Source organism: Sus scrofa, chromosome 1 (assembly GCF_000003025.6).
Source record: "Sus scrofa isolate TJ Tabasco breed Duroc chromosome 1, Sscrofa11.1, whole genome shotgun sequence".
Taxonomy (NCBI): Eukaryota; Metazoa; Chordata; class Mammalia; order Artiodactyla; family Suidae; genus Sus; species Sus scrofa.
Window position 1 is genome coordinate 273770541 of NC_010443.5, and position 16861 is coordinate 273787401.

Sequence of the window (16861 nt, forward strand, 5' to 3'; positions counted from 1 at the left end):
GCGCCGTCATTGCCGTCAAGGACATGGACTTGTTTCTGCCGCGTACGTAGCGGGTGCTGGAAAACGTCCGCCTGCGTTATCATTCTCAGCCTTTCATCCTGGCCTCCGAGTAGGTGGCAGAGGGGGCTGGCAGCTCCTGGCCACCAGGCATTCCAGGTGGACAGGCCTGGGGTGCTGAGGGTCCCGGGGGCGGCCGCCTGGCCTCCCTGCCCAGAGAGGCATCTGGGAGCAGCCGTCCGCCTGCTCTTCCTGTTTTTGCCTCGGGCTCAGCTGGACCCTTAGAACGGGGCCGGTGGGGCTGGTTCCCCGGGAAGGGGGCGCTCTGGGCCTGCCCGACCCGGCCTCGCGAGGAGGGGGATTTGCATCGGGGAGCTGGAGGAGGGCAGTGGGGGCGCCCGGGGCCCTGCCTGGTGTGGCGGCAGTGGCCCGAGGGTAGCAGGCCAGTCGGTGTGGATTCCTGACCCGCCTCCTGTGGCTTCTTGTTTTGCAGACTTCTCCACCCAGGTGAACTCCTCTTCCCTCAACTCCCCCACGGGCCGCGGCTCCATGGCCGCCCCCTCGCTGCACCCCTCCCTGGGGCCCGGCATCGGCTCCTCGCTCGGCTCCCCCGGACAGCTGCACTCGCCCATCAGCACCCTGAGCTCCCCCATCAACGGCATGGGCCCGCCCTTCTCGGTCATCAGCTCCCCCATGGGCCCCCACTCCTTGTCGGTGCCCACCACCCCCACCCTGGGCTTCGGCACCGGCAGCCCCCAGGTAAGTGCGGGGGCGGGGCCTGGGCCTGGACCCGAGGGGCGGGGCCTGGGCCCGAGGGGCGGGGCCTGGCTCTGCCTGCTTCCTCCTGTGCCCCGCGGAGGCAGGTGCTGCCATTGGCTTTGGAAGCATCTCAGGTGGCCGGAGCCTGGCTTTGCGCCCAGGTCTGGCCAACCCCTGCGCCTGTGACCCTCAGAGGTCATGAGCCAAGCTTCCTGGCTGGCCCTCTGTTCCAGTGAGGCTCCCTCCAGTGTGTGTGTGTGTGTGTGTGTGTGTGTGTGTGAGGGCCTCCTAGTCCCTAGGACTGGGAGCTCTGGGGGGTGGGGACTCAGAGTTCTCAGGCTTAAACGCACCACCCTGGAGCCCCGAGGGCCCTCAGCTGCCCTTTAGCCCCTGGCCTGTCCCTCTCAGGTCCAGGTCCGTGCCCTTCCCCACGTTCCAGTGCTCCCTGCCTGGACCCCCGGGCTTGGGGCAGAGACCCCTTCTCGGGGTGCCAGGCTGGAGTCCTGCCGTGCCTTCGGCTCTCCCGCCGATGGTGCTTGATGGTCTCCACGGTCTTGTTTGCCCAGATGGTTCTCTGAACAGCCTGGCTTTGGGGCAGGGGTCTGGATGGGGATGCAGCTGGCACTTGGCAGCCTGACTCTGCCAGGTCTTGCCGTGGGGACCCCAGGGCCCGGCCCACCTGTCCCCTGAGCGCTTCCTGTCAGAGGCCCTGCAGAGCTGTCTGGAGCTCCCAGGGCTCAGACAGGCATCTCCTCCCCTGGTTCCGGTGGTTTCCTGGCGGCTTGCTCCCTGGATGCCTGGGAATCCTCCAAGGAGGAGGACCCCCCAGAGGGGAGGACCCACCATAGAGGCGCCCCCCCAGAGAGGAGGGGTCCCTGTGGAGGAGGCCCCGTCTGGCAGCCGTCTCTGGGGGCACAGGGAAGCTGGCTGGATACAGACTCCAGGGCAGACTCCACTGTCCAGAGCCGCACAGGTAACCGTGTTAACACGCGTGTCCTGTGGACTCCCTGCTGCCCGTGGGCTGGGCTGTCGTCTGTGTAGAGCTGGTCTTGGTGGAGCGTATCGCTGGCTCTTTCAGGGCTGGCTGTCGCCCCTTTGCGTCTGGAGGATGGGGCAGTAGAGCTAGGCCTCGGGGGCCCTAACACCCCCTGACCTTCCCGAAACCGGCAGGCGGCGTCTCAGCTGCCCGCCTGGGCCTGGCTGCCACACCCCGATTCTTGCTGGCTGCCCCGTGCCGTTAGGTGAGAGGGCAAATGACCGGGACAGGGGCGGCATGTGCTGGCCTCCTGCACGCCCCCGCCCCGAGGATGGCAGCAATGCCCCCAAACCTTCGGGGTGCCTGATGCCCCCTGGTGCTGTTAGTGGGGGTGGGGCGGTGCTGGGAGAGGCCTGGGGGCCGCGTCGCTCCTGTTCTCCGTTGTGCTCTGCTCGCCGCGAGGTCCCTGGCACATCGTGGGTGCTGTGAGTCCAGGCTCCTGGTGAGCCAGGGGCTCCAGGTCCCTTGAGGCTGATGAGGGGACCAGTGCGAGAGAGGGCTGGGGAGGGGCCAGGGTGCAAACCCCGTGTGACCCCCGCGTCTGTGTCTGTGTGTTCCTCCGAAAGCCGGTTAGGCTGCGGGTGGTTAGCCATGGTCTGAGCCCGGAGCTCGGCCTCTGGCTGCCATTCTGGGAGGCCTCCGTCCTCGGGCCCTGCCTCCACTCCCCCGCGTGACCCCTTCCTGGAGCCGCGTTCAGCTGCTCGGCTTCAGCAGTTTGTCTCGGAAACTCGCGGTTCCCCATATTTGTGGACGTGTGTGTGGAGTTGGAATTGGGGGGGGCGCGCATGCCCCCAGCTGCGCCTCCAGACCACACCCGCCGGGTCGGAGTGCCGGAACCAGCAAGGTCCTCGCTTGGCCGTTGTCGGGGGTGGGGGGTGCTGGCGCTTCGCAGGGAGGGCTGTCGACCTCCGCCCACAGGGAAGCAGGTGCAGGTGCGGGGGTCTGGGCAGAGCCAGGCCGGGCCACGGGCACCGTTGCCCGAGTGGCCCCGCGTTTCTCCCCTGGCACGCAGGGGGCACCCTACCACATCCCAGAGCTCCTGTAGTGCCCGGCCTCACCAGCCTGGGGGCCTCCCTGTTCCTCGATGTGGGCACTGCGGCTGCGAGGCCTTGTGATGGGGTGTCCATGAGGCCATGTGCCCTTCCCAGGCTTTGCCTCCTGCCTCGACGGGCAGGCGGAGGCCAGTGAGGCCAAGGGCCTCCCACGCCAGCTCTCACCGTGGGTAATGGGCTTTCCAGCGTGGGCTGGAAGGAAGGGCATGGTGGGTGTGGAAGAGGGGGCATGGCGAGACGAGCAGGGGACCTGGGGGCAGTGATGGAGGCGGGGCTTATTTTAGTAAGTCCTGTAGGCTCCACGGGAACTGAAATAAATGCCAGGGATTTGAAACGGGAAACGCGATGGCTCCGCCCTGCACGCCGTGGAGACTTCGGGCTTCAGAAAGGGGTGTTGATGCCCTGGCCGTGCTCAGAGGGGAGCTGCCCCCAGGCCTTGGGGAGGGGCGTGCGCCTGGCAGAACAAGACACCCCCCACCCCAGCTCCGTGCTCTGTCCTGGGAGCTGTGAACACAGCCTGAGGCCCAGCTCCCATCCCCACAACTGGTGCTGGGCCGCCCACCAGTTGAGGCAGAGAAGTGGCGGCCCAGGCCTGGGGTGAGGGTGGGGCTGCAGCCCGGCCATGATCTTCCTACGTGCACGGGTTCCCCGAGCTCCCCTGGAGCTGACTGCTGTGCCCAGGGGAAGGAAGCCTGAGCCCAGGTGGGCAGGGATGCCCTCAGCCCATGGCCCAGGGGCCAGCGTGGCCGTGATACGGACCGTAGCTCACGGCAGCTCGGTCCATCCTGCCTGCAGCTCCTTCCTCGGTGTGCACTGGGCAGCCTTCCTTGGAGCCGCGGCCCTGCCTGAGTTTATCCCGGCAGGGACCTGTCCCAAGGGCCAGGCCGGGGAACAGGACAGGTGACCCCTACTCACTCAGGCTGGTCCGGGCCCCGGTAGGAGGAGGAAACGCCCGAGGTCCTCTCCTCGATGCCGCCAAGGGGGTCCAGCTGCGGGGAGTCGTGGCTGTGCTCCCCCAGCTGCGCGAGGCCTGGGACCCAGCCTCCGGCCTGGCCTCCTGCTCTTGCGACCTCAGTGGCGGCCCAGTCCACCCCTCAGGACCTGCCCGGCCCTGCTCTGACCTTCCACTCCTGGCCGCACCCACTTCCTGCGCTTTGCCTGGCGGTCCTTGGGTTTCACGGTCCCCGAGGGTCTGCTCGGTGGCCTTCTGCCTGGGGTGCCGCTTTCTGTCCTCCGAGGCCCAGCTGTGGTGGTGTCCCCGAGGCCTGGTGCTCCTGCAGAGGCCGTTTGCTGCTCCAAGCTGGGTCCGTTAGCCATGCTCTCAGCGCTGCCCACGAACCGCTGTCGCCCTGGCGGTGCCCTTGGATGGAGGTGCTTGTGTTTTCTGGTTTTCAGGCTCAGAGCGGTCAGAGAATTTCCCGAGTTGTGTGCACCCTCCCACCTGCAGGCGAGCTCTGCCGGCCGGGTAGGGCGCATGCTCAGGGGCCTCCAGGCGCCTGTCTGGGCACTCAGGTCTGATGGATGGCACTGCTCAGTGGCTTTGGGCCAGCCTGTCCTCTGGGGCCCCAGGTGCCCCTTCTTGTTTGCTGATGACTCCCAGAGGCCTGAGCTCAGACCTGCGCAGCCACCGAGCAAACGTGTGCCCTCGGCGGTCCCCCGCCCTCCCCAGCTCCGTGTCCGCTCTGGAAAGGAGACCGCAGGGCCGCCGCTCCCTCGGGGCCTGCCCCGTGGGGAAGCCCATGCACAGGAGCACTTAGCAAAGGCGTGGCCCCCCACCTGCTCTGCACCCTTCCCTGGGAGAGGCTCCTGGAGCCTGCAGACCCTGCACTGGGCACGCTCTCAGGTTACACGGGGCGCCTAGTTCTGCGGCTGGTCCCCTGGACATGCTGTCACCCCACCTCCTGAGTGTGGGCAGCCCCAAGAGGCTGGAGCTGGCCTCCCAGCCTCCCTGCAGCCCCCAGGCCCTGTGGGTGACGTGTCCTCGCGGGACAACAGGACCCACAGGCTGGAGGCAGAGCCCAGAGCTGGCTGGGCCAGAAGGGGCACTGCAGGCACCAAGGCTGGGCTGAAACAGCCTTTGGGGTGGTCTGTGCCCTGTGCTTTCCTGTCCCGTGAGAAAGGGGCATGGGAGCCCAGGGCTGCGGGGACGGAAGAGGGTGAGGTTCCCTTGGCAGGAGGGCCCAGCCCCGGGCTACCAGGCACTGCACGGCCGGCTGGCTGCCGTCTGTCCAGAGACATTGCAGGGCTGACTTCCGCCTTTGTTGGGGGTTTGCAGAAGTGGGGGTGCTGGGGGCTGCCAGGCTGGGGTCCTGGCGCCTGCGGAGACCGGCAGGCTCTCAGGAGGCAGCGGGAAGCACCTCTGGGCCCTTGGTGCTGATGGGAGAGCTGGGGTGGGTGCAGCGGAACCAAAACTGCTGTGTCACTGTGGCCGCGGCAGCTGTTGCCAGGGTGACTGGTGAGTTTCCCACGCTTCCTCCTGGCGCAGCGTCAGGCTGGCGGGAGGGGCGGAGGGTGTGTGTGTGTGTGTGTGTGTGTGTGTGTAGAGGGATGGCGTCAACTCCCTTTCTCATTGGGTCGCGTGATCAGAGACCCCCCACCCTGCCCACAGAGGCTGGGACAGTGTCGCCTGCGGGGCTGGACCCTGGCCCTCCTCCCTCCACGCTGTGACCAGGCCTCAGAGCTCATCTGTGGGTGGGGGGTCCTTCAAGCACCTGCCACAGCAGAGGGTCCAGGGGCTCTCGCTGTGCTGTTGGGGGAGCGCCCAGAAATGGCAGGCAGGTCTTATTTAGGTGGGGGTCCCATGGAGGGTGGGACCCCGGAATCAGGACAGCCCCCCCGGCCTGGCTGCCCCCAGTGCGGCTGGGGGTGGGCGGGGCCCCCTCTGCGCCTCGGTTTCTCTGTCTGTAACGTGGGGTGGGGCAGCACCGTCCTGGTGCCAGGCTGACCTGCTTCCCCTCCTCAGCTCAGCTCGCCCATGAACCCGGTCAGCAGCAGCGAGGACATCAAGCCCCCGCTGGGCATCAACGGGGTCCTCAAAGTCCCGGCCCACCCCTCAGGGAACATGGCGTCCTTCACCAAGCACATCTGTGCCATCTGTGGGGACCGCTCCTCAGGTGAGCCCTGGGCACAGCGGGGCTGCAGGACCCCCGAGCGGGGCGAGAGGGGGAGTCTGGCCCGGCCAGAGAGGGGGCCCCGAAGCCTTTCACTCTGGGCCTTCTAGTATGTTTGTGTCGTCGGGGGTGTGGGCAGTAAGTGGTGTGTGGCGCGGAGGCTCCCGGCGGAGGAGGCAGCTGTCAGCGGGGCTGATGGGGGCGCAGGCGGGCTGGGCCCCCCACCCACGCAGCGTGGCAGCCCAGGGCCCGGCCGGCCGTCCTCTCTCCGGGCCGCCGGCTCAGGGGCAGCGAGGCTGAGTCCGGGGTCCTGGGGCGCGGGGAGGCCGGCTCCCTCACTGGCACTGGGCCCGCAGGCAAGCACTACGGGGTGTACAGCTGCGAGGGCTGCAAGGGCTTCTTCAAACGGACGGTGCGCAAGGACCTGACCTACACGTGCCGCGACAACAAGGACTGCCTGATCGACAAGCGCCAGCGGAACCGGTGCCAGTACTGCCGCTACCAGAAGTGCCTGGCCATGGGCATGAAGCGTGAAGGTAGGCACCCCGGGCGGGCGGGGCGGCACCCCCTCCCCGCCCCGGCCTCCTCGTCCAGTCTCCTCTGAGCACCCGGCCCTGGACTCGCAGCTCTGCCTGCCTCGGCTGAGGGGGCGCACGCTCCCCCAGAGGCTGCTCATCCCTGCGGGCTGGGGTCTCGCTCGGCGAATCTTTTTCTTTTAATGCACCCGTGACATATGGAGGTTCCCAGGCTGGGGGTGATTGGAGCTGCAGCTGCCGGCGTACACCACAGCCACAGCAATGCCAGATCTGAGCTGTGTCTGCGACCTATACCATCGCTCATGGCAATGTCGATCCTTAACCCACGGAGCGAGGCCAGGGATTGAACCCACATCCTCATGGTTACTAGTTGGGTTCATTACCGCTGAGCCACAGCGGGAACTCCCTCCCTCACTGGATCTTTACTGAGTGCCGGCTGTGTGCCAGGCTCTGGGCTTACAGAGGGCTCAGCCTCGGTCCTGCCTGCCGGTGACTCCAGCCCTGTTGGGGACAGGCGTTGATCAGAGCCTCTTCAAGGTCGTATGGGCCCCCGGAGAGGCTGGAGGTGGCAGGTGGGGGCCCCGAAGGAAACGAGCCCAGGAGAGCAGGTGCATGTGGGTCCTGGGGCTGGTTCCCGATGTCCGGTAAGGGGACAGTCGAGGAGACCCTGAGGGGCCGGCGCTGACTGGGGGGCGGGTGGCAGGGAATCTAGAGCCCGTCACGATGTCCCCGAGCCCGCTGGACGCCGGGCCCTGCTCTCTGCTTCCTCCTGCACACCTGGCTGGGGGGCCCTTGACTTTGGATTTGTGACGGTCACTGAACGTTTTTTAGGGGCAGGTGGGGAGGGGTGGCATAGAAGGTCACTGTCGTGTTTGGAAATTGTCAGGCTCTGCAGCCAGACCGGCCGGGGCCCAGTGTTCGCTCCTCACGGTGCCTGCTGTCGGTGGGCCCCGGTCGCTCCGTTGCAGTTTTGGTGGCTCCTGTGTTCTGGTGGCTCCTCTCCGTTTTGGTCCGTGTCTGTGCTGAGTGCTGGGTGCTGGGTGCGGAGTGCTGGGCACAGAGTGGGCCCATCCCCCGAGTCTCATGCCTGCCCTCTTGGGGTTGGGAGGAGCTGTCTGCGGTCAGGGTCGCCCGTCTGGCTGTTCCCACCGTCCACGCGTGGCTCGGGTCTGTCTGCCTCCCCCTCCCCAGCTTGTCGGGGTCCCCAGGCTGGTGGCTCACCACCGAGGACTGTCCTCGCTGGGGAACTGCAGGTTTCATCTCATTTCCTTTGTTTTTGTTTTAATCCCTTCAGCCCCCATTGCTCTTGGTGAGAAACCAAAAGCTCGGCTGGGCTGCAAGGGCGCCCGAGGGGTGCACCATGGGCAGGGGCTCGGCCGCAGCCCTTGGAGGGGCGGTGTATCTGTGGACCCCACAGAGGCTGCCTGGGCTCCTGTGTGCGCTGAGCGGCTGGCCTGGCCACGTGTCTGCCCGCCAGGCTTTTCGGACCTGGGCGAAGAGAGCTGAGTCCGCCCTGTGTGCGTGTAGAGAAACTGAGCCCGCAGGCTCCAGGGCTTGTCCGGGGTCCCGTGCTGGACCTGGGCCCCAGCTTCTGGTGCAGACCTTTCTCCTTTAGGCTGGCAGGAGGGCAGAGGAAGCATGTGTTGGCTGGGGGGGCAGGTGTGCCCAGCTGCAGTTCCTCTGGCCACCTCCGTGTGGTCAGGGTGGGCTTGCTGGGGGTGGTGAGCACAGCATTGTTCTGAAGGGTGGAATCTTGGGCGGGAGGCAAGCATGTGGTGGGCGGTGGATGAGGGGGCGCCCGGGCGGCGGCCAGGTGCCCTGTGGGGTTGAGGGCGAGGTGGGGCCTGACGTGCAGCCTGAGCTCCCTGGGGGCCACCATGCACAGAGTGCGGCTGGATGAGCCCCCGAGAGCATGCCCTCGCTGAGCTTACCACCGAGTGCTGGGCACACAGCATGAGCTGCGGGCGTCCGCCTGTTGAGACCGACCGTCAGCAGCCAGGCACGGCCCCAGGTGTGATCCCTGCTGACTTGGGGTGAAGCCCAGGGAACCGTGGGAGCCCAGAGGGGGCCCCTGGCCCAGCTGTGGGCGTCGGGCAAGGCTCGGACAGACGGATGTCCAGGTGTCCACCTGAGGAGTGGAAGGGGGTTCAGGGGACCATGGGCCCAGCTGGAGGGGGCAGCGTGTGCAGAGGCTGCCAGTGTCAGCAGACATGGCCCCCGGCGGGGCCCCGGGGCTGTCCACTGAGTGCTGCTGACCCCTTCCCGAGGCCTGTCCATCTGTAAGCTGGGCATCGTCAGACTCCAGCTGCTGGTCCCCCGGGGCCTGGGGGAGAGTGGACGACCCCATGCTCCCGTTCCATGGGTGCTGCAGTCTCGGGGCTGGGGTGTCCCCGTGCCTGGCCCCTCCCCAGTGCTCCCCAGCGCTGGGTCTCGTGGCCTTGCTGTCAGGAGCGCCGGCTGTTGTGGGGCCCCTGTGGGCACCCTCTCCTCGGCACACACATGCTCAGCCACCGTGGTGCCGTGATGCCGGCCCCACACCTCCCAGGTGGATGGGGGCGCTGCAGGGAGGAGCGGCTCACGGGGTCCTCGGGGCCCAGGACTGGCAGGGCCCGGGCGGCTCCCGTTTGCCCAGCCCAGAGCCACGCGGCCTGTGCTCTCCCGTCTGGGGCATAAATCTGGAGCTTTGGCCGCGCTCCCCAGGCAGCACGGCCCTCCAGCCTGATTTATGGGTCATTAGATAAATACCTGATCCCATCAGGACCCGCCTCCCTCTTGCCTCCTGCTGGATTTATAAGTCACGAACAGGCAGTAAAAACCCTCCTACACAGCTCTTCCGAGCTCCAAACACAACGTACGACTCTCCTCGCCAGCCGTGGAGGGTGGTTCTGTGCGGCCCTGAGAGCCCTGGTCGGGGGGGGGGGGGGCGCAGGACGAGGCCTGGGCCTCCTGCCGGGTGGGCTCTGTCCTCCGGGGGCTGCCAGCACCTGTTACCCATGCCCGTGGGAGGAGCGCCGCTGGCCCTGGTGCAGCCTCGGTGCCAGCCCTGCGGGGAGCTCCACCGTCTCATTGATGACGGGCCAGAGGCGTGGGGGAGGGGGGCCGGGGCGGGGGTCGCGCCCCCTCCCCTGCCTTGCAGCTGGGCGCTGTCGCAGGCAGTGGTCCTGAACTCGGGCTCCTCACCCCTCGGCGTCCTGGGATGACCCCACAGGAGGGCTCCCGGGCAGTGGCAGGGCTCTTGGCGGCCTGAGTCTGGGCAGTGTGGCTGTCCTGGGGACGGGGCCCATGTGCCACTCCCGCCTCGGCCAGGAGCACACAAGACAGCTCCCAAGGCCAGCCCGAGCCCTCCGAAGTGCCTGCCCCGTGACCGGCAGCTTTGCCCTCTGGCCTTGGTGCCACACCGGTACAGGTGAGGCCCGCACCCAGGCCACATTGCCCAGGGCAGCGCTGGGACGGAGCAGCTCAGGGCTGGCTCGTGGGTGGGTTGAGGGGACCCCAGCCCCTCGCTGGCCAGTGAGGGGTGCCTCGGCTGACAGCGTCCAGTGTGGGGTGACCGCGGGGGCCTGAGCACACACACACAGCCCTGGGGACTCACACGTTTCTCTGCACTTGGGGTGGGAGAACCAGGTGGGACGTGCCCCGCGGGCCCACCCGGGCTGAGCCCCGGCTGTCAGCTGAGCCTGCGGCTGCAAGGCTGGGGGCTGCAGGCGCCCCTGCTCTGCTGAGGGAGGCAGCCCCGCGGCCAGGGCTGCCCAGTCCGATGGGGGGGACCCGGCCCGGGCTGGAGGGTCACCCTGCCGGCCCGCCTCTCTGTGTCCTTCCTCCCTCAGGAAGGCCTCTCCCCGCTTCCTTCCTGCCTCCTTTGCTTCCTGCGCCCCGTCTCCTGACTCCGAAGGACCGGGGTGTGGAGATGCAGTGTGCAGGGTGTGTGCACGGGCACGCGCGGCCCCCACTTGCTGCCACAGAGAAGGAGCTCCAGCTGGGTTCTGTGTCCCCCGCCCCATCAACTTGGGGCCCACGGCCCCACCCCCTGAGCCTCAGTTTCCTCGTGGGAGTGTCAGAAAGGCTGCCCCGGGGCCTGTCGGGACGAACGTGGCTGGGAGAGGGGTCGGGAGTGGGGGCCACAGCGTGCGAGCGTGGGATCCCATCACCCTGTGTGCAGACGGCTCGTCTGGCTTGAGTCCTGGGGGTCGGTGGGGTGTGTCTTTTGAGACCGAGCAGGTAACTCACCCTGCGACCTCTGGCAGGGGCGTCCCCTTCAGCCCCAAGGCCAGGCGGCTGGGCCAGAGCCTTTTGGTGGAATCCAGTCCTGCCTGCCTCTGGGGCCGTGCGGGGATGTAGGAAGCGCCTGCCGGCCGTGCCAGGCAGAGAAGCTTGCAGGCCTGAAATGCCCCCGCCGCCCCAGCTCCCAGCTTCCTGTCTGGCCCCAGCAGCCTGGAGGGGCAGTGGGCGATGGGGCAGGTCGGGGGTGTCCCACTGTGGCTGAGGGCCGCTGCCCCCCCGCCTCCTGACCTTGGGGACCCTGGTTCTGTTTGGCCTTGAGCCCCCTCCAGGCCTGAGCTGGGCTGCGGGGGAGGGGTCAGCCGAGGGTTTTCCCGGGGATCCCCAGCGCAGCCTCCCCCGCCCGGCCGGCAGCGTCCCCTCCCTTGCCGGGCCCTCCGCTCCCCACACTCAGGGCCGGGAGGATAACGAGGCCCTGTCTTCGCCGACGCCTCCCGCCCGAGGCTTCCCGGCGCCAGCGGGACGTAAGTCAAACATGACTACGTCTAGAAGGTGATGGAGCTGGCAAAACATGAATCCCCGGGCTGCCTCCTGCCCCCTCCGCCGTCTATAAATAAAACCATAATATTTATAATGATGCTGCTCAGAGCTGCCGGGCCCTTCACGGCTTCAAATGCTTCACAAAGCGCTCGCTAATTAATTCTCGCCGCCCCCGCGCAGGAGGCAGGTGCGGGGGGACCCTCGCCCGCTCCCCTGCCGGGGGCGCCACCTCCACGCGGAGGGCCACCTCGTGCGGGCCTTCCTGTGCCCCGCGCTGTCTGTGGAGTCGGAGGAGATCCCGTCACTGGGCCACTACGTGGGGAGCGTGGGAGCGGGAGGCGCGGAGACGGAGCCGGGAGCATCCCGAAGGCATCGCCTTGCGGATCCAGCCTGGATGTGATGGGGCCGCTGCTGTCACTCTCCCCGTGTGGCCCAGGAAGCTGGGGTGCAGAGAGGCCAGGGACCCAGCCGGGCCACACAGCCGTTGGGGCAGAGGAAGGTCTGACTTCAGAGCCTGGAGCTCTCAGCTGCCTCTCCTAAGCGCTCAGCCATGCCCTGTGGTGTTCCGGGCGTTTCCCCGCCTGGTAAAACGGGCCTCTCAGCTGTGTCCTGGCTTTGTGGGCTTAGGATTCCGTCCAGGGGACAGACTGGGGACGCCCTCCGCAGGGGCTCAGGGACACCGGCCCGCAGGGTTTTGGGCCCCATCACACCAGATGCTGACACAGGTCAGCCTGTGTGGCTGCCTCTCACCGGGTCCACCCTGCTGGTCTATGACCTTGTCCCCTAGGACAGACGGTGACGCAAGGGGGTGCCCTGTGTTAGCCCAGCACCTGCTCGCTGTGTGGGGAGGGGCCGGAGCCAGGCCTGCCAGCTGGAGCTCCCCACCCAGCCTCACTGGCTGTCAGAGTTTCCAGGAGCTCCAGCCTTGCTTGCAAAAGCTCCAGCCCGAGGCCTCCCTCCTGGCTCGGTGGGCCAGCTGGTGTGATCTGAAGCGTTGGCCGGCCTTGCCCGGGTCTCACCACATGGGCGGAAAGCCCCTCACGCAAGTCAGCGCGGCGCCTGGGTGCGGGAGCACGCGGCCCTGGCGCAGCCTCCGTGGCCATGTTTCAATGCAGGAGGGGTGCAGGGCCCGCCCTCAGGGAGCCCCGCGGCCCCGAGAGGCACAGGTGGGTCCCAGCATCTCTGAACGGCCGTCGGTGGGGCTGGCAGGAGGCGCCTGCCACAGCGTGGTGGACAGGGGCCGACGTGGGCTGTCGCAGAGCTGCGGGCAGTGCTACGGGAACTGCACAGGCCTGGGGGAGCCCCAGGCAGCTGCACTGGGGAGCCCTCACACCCCCAGGCCTGGAGGAGGGTGAGGAGGTTGCCTTGCAGAGCCCCTGGGGCTGTGGCCTGAGGAGGACGTGGCCTCGGAGAACCGTGGCTGGACGGGGCGGGGGCACCAGAGCCCTGATGCCCCCCCTTTCTGCTGGTCCCGACTTGCCACACCCACCCGACGCCAAGGGGGAGGGGGCCTGGGTGGGTCTGGAGGTGCACGGGGGGCTGCGTGTGCTGCAGGGGACGTGCCCCCAGGGTGATGGCATGTAGGAAGCCTCGTGAGGGGCTGCGCCTTTCCGGCCTCCGGCAGGCCTGTCCTGGCAGTTGGACCAGGAAAGAGGTGGGGGCACTGACAGAGGTTCAGTGGGGAGGGGGCTTGGAGCTGAATTTGGGGACACAAGTTTGGGATGGGTCAGAAGTAGGGAGAAGACGTTCAGGTGGGAATAGGGCTGGAGGCGGGGAGGCACCAGCCTCTGGCCGTCCTGCAGGCGTCCCCGGGAGGCCCTGAAGGCCCCCTCGCTGAGCCCCCGTCTGCAGGGCTGGCCGAGGCGGGCAGGGGGCCAGCGAGCCTGCAGCTGTTGAAGTCAGCCGGCCTGAGTCAGCCCCTGTGCGTGGGCTGAACGGGCTGCAGGCTCGGCTTCCTGCTCCCTTTGCTGTCTTCTCTCTGAACGTCCCGCCTGCAGGGCCCCCAGGAGTGGGCCGCTGGGGGGACCTCGTGGTGCTGTGGCTCCGAGCGTGGCCGGGGGAGCAGGATGGTCCCTAGAGAGGCAGAGGAGTTAGCGGCCGTGTGGCCTGGGCCCAAGCAGGGTGGGCTGGTGACTTGTCCCTTCCCTCTGGCAGGGCCGGGCCTGTGGCTGGTGCGGTCTGCAGAGCCCTCGAGGGCCTTCACGCTTGCGCAGCTGCGCCTCTGAGCCCTGAGGTCCATCCAGGCGGGAGTGGTCTGGGAGTCGGGCTGCGTGGTGGCCGTGGCCACCTCCTGTTCCACCCCTCGAGGCCCAGTGCGGTGCCCGTCCATTTCTCAGAGCTCGGGGACTCCGGCAGGGGGCGAGCCGCCCATGCCACCAGCCCCTCTTGGGAAAGGGCAGCTTGAGCTACAAGGTCCGAGATCGAGGGTCTGCGGACGCCCAGCCGTGGCGTGCCCGGTCTCAGCCTTTCTCCCATGTGGGTCTCCTTGGGGACAGCGTTACAGTGACCGTTCCCTCTCTGCCTCCTCCCATCAGCTTCACTCCCCGGGCTTCCCAGAAACGAGCCCTCACCTCCGACGACCCCAGTGGCTCAGCCTGCCACCCTGGTGCTGCCCCCCGCCCCTGCCCCTGCCAGACTGTCCCAGCTTGGGCCCTCTCCCCCCTGTTCCTTTCTGGGGGCACCTTGGACCCTGTCTGGAGCTGGGCCCGGCTCTCCCGAGTCGTATCCCGTCCCTCGTCCTGACTCTCCCCTGCTCCCCCCCCGCCCCCACCACGAGAGGCCCTTTTGTCGCGCTGCTCTGCCCCGGCTCTGGGCCTTTGCTGAGGTTACTGCTCCTGCCTCACTTGTTATCCCTGGTTCTCCTGTCCCTTCAATGTCACTGCCACTTGTTTCAGGAAGCCTTCCTGGCTTTGCCCGAGTCCATCGCTCATCAAAGCCCTTTTAACTCCTTGTCGGGATCCCCGCTGAATCGTCAGCTTCCCCAGAGCCGGGCCCCCTCCGCCCGGTGTGAACAGTCGTTGGTGTGCCCAGTAGTTGAATGAATTAACGAGAGGCGACAGGCTCGGTTCCAGAGTGGGCGCGGCCACCGGGAGGCCAGGGCGTGGGGCAGAGGCGGGGCGGCGGTCTGGCCGGTCTGAGCAGGGCTCTTCTCCCGGGCCCTGGCCGGCCTTGGGGCTGCGCCGCCGGGAGCGGGTGCTGCTCGGGCCCTGGCGGCGGAGGGGCTGACCGGCAGCCTCCCCGTGCTGCAGCCGTGCAGGAGGAGCGGCAGCGGGGCAAGGACCGCGGAGAGAACGAGGTGGAGTCCACGAGCAGCGCCAACGAGGACATGCCGGTGGAGAAGATCCTGGAGGCCGAGCTGGCCGTCGAGCCCAAGACCGAGACGTACGTGGAGGCGAACGTGGGGCTGAACCCCAGCTCGGTGAGTGCGCCCCGCCCGCTGGGCCGGCGCTGCTGCAGGCCTTGCGGTTGCCTCTGAGCTGCGACCCGCCCCGGTCCGTGTCCAGCCGGTGTCAGAGGTTCTGGGTCTGCCCCAGGTTTGCGGGCAGTGTTGGGTCTAGACTGCATCTGTCTCCCCCGTGTAGGTTCTGGGCTGGGACCTGAGCCCAGCCCGGTCCTGAGGTGGTTGTGCAGGCGGCCTCTGTCCCTCTCCTGTCCCCAACTCACTGCGGCCCAGACCCACGACCTCTGGCGGCACTGGGTGCACCCTGCCCATCCCCCACCTGCCCCGGGGCCTTTGCAGGAGCTGCTCCCTCTGTCCCTGCTGAGACTTCTGTCTCAGAAAGGGGTCACATCTGTGGGGGGCCCTTTCCCTCAGGAGCCCCCTCGGGCCCCTTTTATGGCGTCAGCCTTCTGGGCCCCTAGCACGTGGGGGCCCTGCAGTGGCGTGTGTGGCGGGTCAGTCTCCCTCCCCGCCAAGGAAGGCGCGTGCAGGGCTCTGAAGGCAGGCCCCCTCCTTCCTGGGATGCCGCGTCTGGTGGCGGCAGGACCCCCCCGGCTTTGCTTCTCGGGGGTGCTGTCCCCTCTCTGGTCTGGGCCACTCTCCACCCCGTCTCCAGTGCCAGCGAGGGAGCCCCTAGAGAAACGGCAGGAGATCTGTGAAGGTCCCCCAGCCCTAGTTTTGTCAAAAGTAAGAACACTACGTGGGAGAAACAAACCTGCCACCTGCGGAGCCGGCCGAGGGCAGCCCTCGCTCGGGAGCGCCTGTGGTTCCGTGACTGGCCCGACCTGCCTCCTAGGTCTCACCTTCTGAGTCCGCCTGGGTCCCCCCGCTGCCCTCCTCAGGCCAGCCTCTTAGGCTGGCACCCCTTGAGCCCAGGAGAGCCTCAGGCCTCTGCCTGGGGCCCTGCTGTCACCTCCCAGGACAGGGAAGGTCCCCCTGCTCTTGGGTACGAGGCTGGAGCTCATGAAACATCTGCCGTTGAGCGAGGCCCGTTTCGTCTCTGGGTGGGAATCCAGGCTCAGACGTGCCCACGGCCACCCTGCGGGGTGGAGCAGGGCAGAACTGGAGCCCTGGCCCAGAGCGGCCCTCAGGCCTCGCCCTTCCCCTCGGCCATGGCTGCCGTCACCCATCAGGCGGGATGGGCACTCACAGGGTGCCTTGGGCTCGGGCCCGTGATGCCCCGGGCCTGGTGGGAGCCCAGGCTGCTGGTGGACGCACCCAGAAGGTTTGCGGGGAGCAGACGGAGGAGGGGCTGGCCCCCTGCAGCCGAGGGACTTTGGGGGCGTCTGGGTGCGGGCGTCCGGCCACCTCTTCCAGCTGGGGGCCGCAGGCTGACTGGCCACGCGCCCCAGAAGCCCCGGCCGCCGCCTCCCCCTGCAGCCCCCGGTCCCCTTTCCACACACCACCCTGTCGCCCGGGCGGCCTTGGTGCCAGCTTGTCACCAGGCGTCCTGCGGGAGCCCTCAGCAGGCCCTTCGCGGGCGGCTCGTTTGGACTGTCCCTGCAGGCGGATGGTCTCTGTCACGAGAGGCTTGTCCCAGGAGGCCCCGCGTGCGGATGCCCGGCCATCGTGGTTTCTGCAGTGAGGGGTTTCCGCATCTCGGCCGGGCGTCGGTTCCCTGGGACTCAGAGGTGTCGCCATCCGAGCCCCGGGGGCCGGAGCTGGGAGCCGCCGAGGCCCGCCTGGCTTTCCTCGTCTGGGAGGGTGGCTTTCTGGAGGCCTCAGTGCACCCCGTCTGTCTGTCACCTCCGAGGCTCTGCGGCTGCTGGGAGAAGTGACCCCAGACGGGGTGTCGAGAGCAACACAGGGCGGATGCCTCACGCCTCCCGAGGCCACAGGTCTGATCTGCGTCCTCGGGCGAGTCAGGGCCCCTGCAGGCTGGCTCCCCGGGGCGAAGGCGCGTCTCCGGCCTCACGGCCAGCAGCCTCCTCTCCTCCACCGGCTCTGAGCTCCTCCCCCTGTAGTGAGGCCCCCCTTGTGATGGCGCTGGGCGCCCCCCCCCGGGGTAACCTCCCGCCGCAGCACCCTTGACTCCGTCACGTCCGCAGCCTCTGTTGCCGTGGAAAGTGGCACCTTCGTGGGGTCTGGGACGTGCGTGTCTTTGGGGGCATGATTTAGCCCCTCCGGGGAAGGGTCTGGGGCCGGGGTGCTAACTGCGGTGCCCCCTGCCCCCA

The 16861-nt window shown here is 68.0% G+C and overlaps 1 protein-coding gene across 32 annotated transcripts in view; it reads left to right on the forward strand.

Moving 5' to 3' along the window:
• RXRA (retinoid X receptor alpha) overlaps nt 1-16861 on the forward strand; it is a 98781-nt gene that overhangs the window by 71699 nt on the left and 10221 nt on the right. For 31 of the 32 annotated variants that reach the window (XM_021071603.1, XM_021071454.1, XM_021071477.1 and 28 more), the window contains exons 2-5: nt 491-756; nt 5807-5957; nt 6311-6490; nt 14497-14666. In XM_021071603.1, the coding sequence (XP_020927262.1) occupies nt 547-756; nt 5807-5957; nt 6311-6490; nt 14497-14666 (711 nt within the window). In that variant the 5' untranslated portion in view covers nt 491-546. Of the gene's footprint in view, nt 1-25; nt 43-490; nt 757-5806; nt 5958-6310; nt 6491-14496; nt 14667-16861 lie in introns of those variants that run through there. The other variant, XM_021071478.1, reaches the window with a different exon arrangement.